This window comes from Octodon degus, unplaced genomic scaffold (assembly GCF_000260255.1).
Source record: "Octodon degus isolate 3935 unplaced genomic scaffold, OctDeg1.0 scaffold00349, whole genome shotgun sequence".
NCBI classification, from domain to species: Eukaryota; Metazoa; Chordata; class Mammalia; order Rodentia; family Octodontidae; genus Octodon; species Octodon degus.
This window is the reverse complement of record NW_004524925.1, coordinates 216,822-224,665: the sequence shown is the minus strand read 5'-3', so window position 1 is coordinate 224,665 and position 7,844 is coordinate 216,822. Positions and strand designations below refer to the sequence as shown.

Below are 7,844 nucleotides of genomic sequence, written 5' to 3'. Positions count from 1 at the left end.
AATTTTTTTTTTAACTCTGCTGTTCAGATCTCCCTAACACCATGTTCTGGGAATAAATCCTAAGAATTATTACCCAAATTTCCAAGCAATTATATTATATTCAGATCCTTTAGATTAAAGGAACAAGTACACATTTAGAAAAACATTTTTAGAATCATGGTAATTTAAGATTTGTTGTTTCTGATAGGAGAGAATTCAAGTAAGAAGTGGAACACACACCACTAGGAAGAATGTATGCAATGTGTTAATTATTGAAACCGTCCTTCCAATTTGATTTGAAACTGTCTCATTGCTATTTGTTTATCAATAAAATTATGGGGGAAAAAAAGAAGTGGAACACAGTTTCCTTACTGGCATGAGAGAAGCAGGATGGCACCGCATTTTGCATTCTATGAGCATTTCCTAGTAGTATTTCGAAAAGTAGTACATTCGTTATTGTATTAGTACTTGGCCATTGACATTTTGTCAGACACTTATAGATTAAATTTAAGCTATCAAAAACATACCTGTGAGTAGCTAAGCGTTGATTGTGTTGTACTGTACAGAAGTGGAGATAAACACTAAATGCATGCATTTTCCAAGTTACAGCCCACCTAATTGATGTATTCAAGCGGTCTTTGCCTTCTGCTCCAAAATGTCCACCAGAAACATTCAGTAAAGATTTTTTTGAGAAGAAGTGGAGGTAAGCTACTCCAGTAATGAATTCTAAGTAGTGTTGGTCAGATAGCGATTGAGGAAATGGAGTGAGGGGGAGGGCATAGCTATGGGCGGCAGCATCGGTGAATCTACAGCCATTCATCTCCCATGATTTCAGCAACCCAGTGGATAACTGGGCTTTTCTTTCTTTTTTGTAAGCTAAAGCATCGATTAGTCTTTTTCATCATGTTTTGCTTTCTTTTCACATAGGCACACAGAAACATCAAAGAAATGGAAAGAAAAGACAGAACAAAAGAGGTAACTCTATCCTTACCAATACATAAGCATGTAAAAAGGCCCAGAGTCAGAGGATCTTAGGAAGAGATGGGCAGTGAGGACCTACCATGAAGGCTCCCAGCGTTATTTGAATCTTTCCTACATTTCTGCCACAGTGCACATGTGACATTGTCATCATCTCATGCAGGAGCCCCCTTGACACTTAGGCAGCTCTTCTCCCTCCCCTGAGCAACTCGGTTGCCAGGAAGACCGTGCTTTTCTTCTTCTAATGTACCCATCAATCTTCTGGAGCTGGACGCAGTGCATGGTTATCAACATTCACGGAATCTTGTCATTTGCATGAGGAATGTGCTCTAAGCATCATGTTTTGATTTTTTTTTTCTTCTCCTCTTGCCTGAGGATTCCATGTGTGGCTCTCTTTCTATAAAGAGAGGAAGCCATACCTGCATTTGTTGAGTATGTAGAGTAATACTTGTGGTAGTTTTGCAAACATGTGTATGGCGCCTCATCAAAATGATGCCCAGGATGAGTATCTTCGTTAAGCTATCAGTGTTATCTTGTGAAATGTGTTGAGGAAGCGTCAACTTGCGACTTTAGCCTCCATATCTCACCTCTGTCTGCACTGTAAATTGGAAAGTGTGCACTGTATTGTCTGCAGTGGGGCAACACAAACCCATTTTTTGATCCATCTTTCTTAGATCTAATGGCTGAGGTCTCTAGAATGACAACCAACAAAAAAAGAGATTAACCAGACAAAAAGTATGCAGATGTATTTACTTACGTCACCTAGGAAGCTTCATAAGACAATGAAGACCCAGAAAAGTTGGAAAAGCTTAGTATTTTAATGCTAAGTTCCATGGAAGATGGAGAACTCTGGAGAAGCATGATAGGACAAAAAGTTCAATCAAATATTAATAAACTTAGAGAAACTTAGCAAGCCTTGATTGTTCAAATGCTTCTCTGTGTCAAAGTCTTTCGAGGAAAGAATTCTCCTTTTGTCTGGGCAGAGGAGGGACACCTCTTACAGGAGGGTCTGATGACTTGCTGCAGGAGAAAGCATCCCTCTTAGGTTTTATGATCCAAAAATTATTCCCAAGAGACTGATGGTGGTGGGTGACAGGGAGAATGGAGACTGTGTGGTCAGGAACAATGTGAGATGGAGATTTTCTTACTTATTTTGTACTTTTTACTACATTTTTTTTAATTTATGGGGGATGGGGAATAGCTAAGTAGAATAAACGCTTGCCTGCAAAGTGCAAATGCCTGAGTTCAATCCCCAATTCCTCCAAAAAAAATAAATAAATGAAAATAAAAATAAATTTTATGTATTTGGTACAGGGTCTCATTGCATGGCTAGGACTCATAGTGATCTCCTGTATTCAGCCTCCCCAGCGAAGGGATTACAGCTGTGCACCACCATGCCCAGATTCAGTGGCCAGCTCAGTGTGGCATGTGGTGCCAGGAATCACACCCAGTCCCTGCGCTTGCCTAAGCAGGTGCTTAGTCCACTGAACTATCTCATCAGCCTTTTAATACTTCTTGAATGTGCACATATTAGCAATTTTTTAAAAAAATTAAATCATTAATAATTTCAAATCTTAACTTCAGGTAGTTAATGGTCACCCATAACTATTTTCCATAATTAAATGTCTATCATAGAAAGAAAAGGTTTGGAAATATGTAAAAAGGAGAAAGTTTCAAGAAAATAGAAAAGGTCAACAAACATCAAATGCTATGGAAGAATGAAAATGTGAATTAAAAAGATGATAAACTTGGGTTCATCCATTTGGAGATTTATACTCTTTGGGGAGAAAAATTTAAGACAGTAGTATAAGCAATAGCCAGACTGACATACATCGATCAATGAATTCAATGAGGCAAGAGAGATAAGATATTTTTAGTGGAGAGTTAAAGTTTCTTAAATAAAAAGATAACATTGATCGTATCTGTCCAGCATTTCTAGGTATGCTATTTTACATGAGAACACTGATCTTATAATCAGAATTTCCTAAGTCAGCTATAGTTTGATAATTTACCAGATTATAGTATGCTGGCCAGCTATTTCATTGCAGTAGAGAACACTTCAGGAATTCTGTTGGTCTCTGAGGGATGAGATTGCTGAATATCTAAGGTTTACTCAGCTCTCACACTGGATGATTGAAGGTGGACAAACATGTGCAGTTGTTGAGGCCATGGCTTTGGAGGAAAGCAATCTGAATTTACCCTTATAAGTTACATGGTTTGTAAGAGAAAACATAACCTCTCTATGTCTTGATCTTTTTACCTGTTAAAGAGGATAGAAAGTCTTACCCAATAATTTCAATATACATCTCATTGAACTTCCCTGTGAGTTGTCTTTCCAGTACAGAAAGGGACTCTGCGATTCAAAAGGCAACCAGCAGGATTTTCATGATTGCCTAATATCTTTGCAACTAGGATCATATTATTTATGGGCCATCCCTTGGGTTTCATTTTTTTATTATCACTGCTACTGAAATTTTAAACTTGAAGACTCTAGCTGTTGTATGCATATCAGAATTGAAGAACTTACAAAACTTCAGTCATCCTATGGCCACATAGATTTTAGCCATTTGAGAGTAACTGTAAAATCAGACTAACCTTGTCTCATTATTTCTAATCTTATATGAGAGTCTGATTCCACAGTAGGAAATGTGAATGATTTCAGAAAAGGAGAAGAAAAGGAGCCAAAAGAAACTGATCAAAATCTGTCTGCCCAATGAGCTAATTCTTACCAATTTTACTGTTCATGATTGCATTGATTTTTCTGTGGTTTTAGAGATAAAACATAAGAAAATAACATTTTTAATGTTCTATGTCTTCTTTTGCATCACTATGGAAATACCAACCAGAAATGAAATTGAGAACACAAAAAGACAGCTAAAAGAAATTAGGAGCAAAGTGATACAACCCTACTTCAGCTCGGAACTGAGCCAGCTGTATGAGGCCCAGGTAACTGAATGTAACAATTACAATCTTTATAAAAGCTACAGATGGCTCGCGTTAATATATAATCTATCTTTCCTGGTTTTGTTTAATTTTCTACTGCATCAATCTAACAAAATCCATATTCTCACAAGGAAATTACTCTCAGTTCCCCTTCCACTGCAGAAATTCTCTACCAATGTATTATTATACTGTCCCTCCCTGCCTTGTTTTACTGAGATTGAGTGGAAGTGGGGCCATGCCCACCCCTGTGCCCTCTCACAGCCAGGAGGAAGCACCTCCTCCGACAGCTTTGTTGCCCTTCCATTTTACTCCTCCTCACCTCCTCAAAGGTAGCATGAGGCGAGTAGCCCGGAGCTTCCCACCACCACAGGGTCACCTTCACCAGCTGTCATCCAGGCTCCACTGGTAGCTGCAGTCCCTTCCCTGATGCTCGGCCACTCAGGTTGCTGTTTCCAATTCTCTGTGATACAGCCAAAAAAAGAAAAAATCTGTACCTGACACGACAAAGATGGGAGAGTAACCAGCACCTATTGCTGAAATCCCCAAGCCCCACAGAGCCATGATAAACACTGCCTACCCTCCAGAGACTTCTCAAAAAGGTGGCATTCCCAATTTCAGTCCCACCATTTTCAGGGAACTGTGGAAGCTGCCAATCAAACAGTTGGTTCTCCTGAAGTTTACAACTGCCCCAGACACCCCATGCCACCCCAAAGATACTTGCCTTGGCCACAGCAGGCTTGAAATAGGAGCCTATCATAGAAGACTCTGCCCTGGAGCCACAGCTGGTGACTGTGCCTTGCCTGTCCCCTATTACTGTGAAAATTCTTGAGTAGTTCCATGACATGTGCAAAACTGTGGGCACTAGTCTGCTTCTGCTAAAGATGAGCGGCATTGTCTCACATTCCTGCGCTTCCTGGCAGAGGACCCCCGCTGGTGCACCCAGTTGTTGCAGCACCGGCATACATGGGTGCTTGTTTCTGGTAGTATAGGAAAAGCAAGTTGCACTGTTAAAAGTGCTGAAGATTTCAGACAGTGGCCAAGATTGGCAGAAATCATTAGTGACCAGTAGCAGAGACCAGCAGACACGGGCAGGGACCTGCGGAGAAGCTTAACAGGTCCAGTGGAAGGAGCTGGAGGAGCTCTTGAAAGATGCCAAAGGGACTTGAACCTCGGCTTTTGGGAAACCACAGCTGGGAGCTATAAGGCAGAGGCCTGGGAGCCACTTGCACACATGCAGAACTACCAGTGCTGCTGCACTTTGCCAATGCATGGTCTCCATTTAAATTGAGCAGAAGAACCGTCAGCCCATGGTGATTTTATAACTGGTAGTTATCCACCCCCAAGTATTTTAAGCCCTTGGGGGTGAGCGCGAGTGCTGCCTATCAGTGATTATTTCCTGCTTTCCTTCTTTTCTCAATTTTTTTTTTTTTTTTTCCAGAACTGGGGATTGAACTCAAGCCCTTGTGTTTGTCAGGCAAGCGCTTATTCCACTGAGCCATCTCCCCGGCCCCCAAAATGGAATAAGGTTTTTTTGGTTTTTTTTTGTTGTTGTTGTTCCTCAAATGCCTTCAGGGCACTTTTGGCCAGCGGGAGAGTTGTGAGGTTCAAACTCCAACAACCTGAGGCTGCCAGCTTTGTGGAAGCAGCCACTTAAAGGACTGAGCTAGGGCCAGGGCCCCGATTATTTCCTGATAGATTCCAGTTTGAAACTTTTATGCCATCAAAAGTTCCACACTCTCCAGCTACTATGATAGCGCTAACACATGAGTTCCCAGACCCTGCACAGGCAGAGTGCTCTCCTCTCAGCAACGCGTCTCAGCCACAGGCCCAAGCTCCCTCACTACCTGGGAGTCACTCAGACCCTGTAGCAAAATGAACCCTTCCTGTGTTCATGACGCCTGCACTCCTCGAAGATTCCAGATGCTGCTGGTAACAGAGCCCATACAAGAAGAAATTATAGAAAATTATAACATATTAGCAAAGACTAGAAATCAGTCTTAAGCCTTCTCTTCAGGACTGGCCAAGTAGCTCAGTGGATTAAAGCGCATGCAAGCGGGCACAGGGGCCGGGATTGGGTCCCTGGGACTGCCATGCTAGCCCACCCTCGGGGCTTCCTCAGACTGCACTGGGGACTGGGTGTGGTGGTGCGTGCCTGTAATCCCAGCTCTTAGGAGGCTGTAAGTAGGCGGATCACTCTGAGTCCAATCTAATAGTGAGACCCTGAACACCCTATAGACCCTTCCCTAGAATGCCAAAAAAAAAAAAAAAAAAAATCATTCTGTTGGAGAACTTCTCATTTATTTTCATGGCCTTAAAAATATACTTTCATCATCACTCACCAGCTGAATGTATTTGTGCCAATTGCCTTTGAGCCATGTGTGAGTCTAAAATAAATCTGGCTTTTCTTTTAAGTATAAATATCTGGACAAGCTGTCAAAAAAACTGCCTCCTTTTCCAAAGAAAGATAAAGATGCAAATGAAAAAGCCTTTCAAGATACATCTGATCTTCATTCAGGTAATATGTTAATGTAATTCTTATTCCTACTAACTGAAGACTACTAATAGCAGGCTCTTCAAATAAGATTACTTTTGTCATAGTGATAACTGATGACAGACCCAACTATGATCTGGATATCATGGATTTGGTTAAGCCACACGAAGAAATCAAATTGTGAATAACATTTAAATTTCATTTTTGTGTTTGTAATTTACCCCAAAGCATGACGAAGACCAAATTTAAAAATAAAAATGTAATAAAAAGTTCTTGAGGAAATGGACATTCACATAGTCTTAAAATGCCAACCCATGAACACTAATTAAGTAAATAAAATGCACACTTACAATGGAGGTGTGGCATTTTCCACACTAACTACATAATTGTACTCTACCAGTAACAAGGTAGACTAGCACAAGTGCCTTCTGCCTCCTTCACACGGTACTCCAGGCAGCTACAACTGTTCAACCAGGGTCAGCACACACAAGTTGAAAAATACTGTTCTCCCCAAACAGATTTATTTTTTAAATGTTTCATGTTATGATTATATCTTAGAAATGTTTAATAAAGGGTTACATTGAAAGAATAGATTTAAGATTAGATCTGTTTTCCAAAAAAACAATCATAGGGACCGGGGAGATGGCTCAGTGGAATAAATGCTTCCCTGGCAAGCACAAGGGCCTGAGTTCAATCCCCAATTTCTGAAAAAAAAAAAAAAAATGATATCTCAGTCACCATCACCAAGTAAAAGTAGCAACAAGTTGACCTTTCTATCATACTACAAGGTGACAACTCTCCTGTTTGGTCAGACTGCCCACAAAGACACAGCCAGCAACCAGGAAACACATACTGCACAGGTAATATCCTCCTATTGGCTATTGGACAACACAGGACCCTATTGTGAACAATCTCTGCCTTTTGATGTCTTTCATATATTTAATCATTTCCAGGCAGGGGGGAGAAGGCACCTTGTTCTCTGTAAAACATACTGTTCAGTGTTTCTGTTGATACAAGCACTAGTGATCATATCATTGCCCGAAATATTTTATAATGCCTATTTGGGGATTCTTTTAGATTCCAGGCCATCCACAGTTTCACAGCAGGAACCTTCAAATGTGCTTCGATGTTCAAAATCAGAGATTTCTCAGGACACTAAGGAGTCCTCTAGCCAGAACCAAAACAAAAATTTAACAAAATCTACTGAAGGTATGGCGGTCACTTGTTTTATCTAATTGTTCCTCAGAACTAAACACTATATTCTTTTTTTTGTTTGTTTTGTTTTGTTTTTTGGGGTTTTTTTTATTTTTTTTTAATGTTATTGATGAACAGATAGCAATGAGACAGTTTCAGATCAAATCGGAAGTACAGATTCAACAAATAACACACTGCATATATTCTTCTTAGTGGTTAATTGCTGTACAAGATGCGGACTTGAGATCCTATTTACAAA

At 40.4% G+C, this 7,844-nt stretch overlaps 1 protein-coding gene across 1 annotated transcript in view; it reads left to right on the top strand.

Annotated features, from left to right (window-relative positions):
- Spag17 (sperm associated antigen 17) overlaps positions 1 to 7,844 on the top strand; it is a 293,285-nt gene that overhangs the window by 251,844 nt on the left and 33,597 nt on the right. The window contains 5 exon segments of the mRNA XM_023708314.1: positions 583 to 682; positions 907 to 954; positions 3,804 to 3,903; positions 6,313 to 6,415; positions 7,469 to 7,600. Of these exon segments, the coding sequence (XP_023564082.1) occupies positions 583 to 682; positions 907 to 954; positions 3,804 to 3,903; positions 6,313 to 6,415; positions 7,469 to 7,600 (483 nt within the window).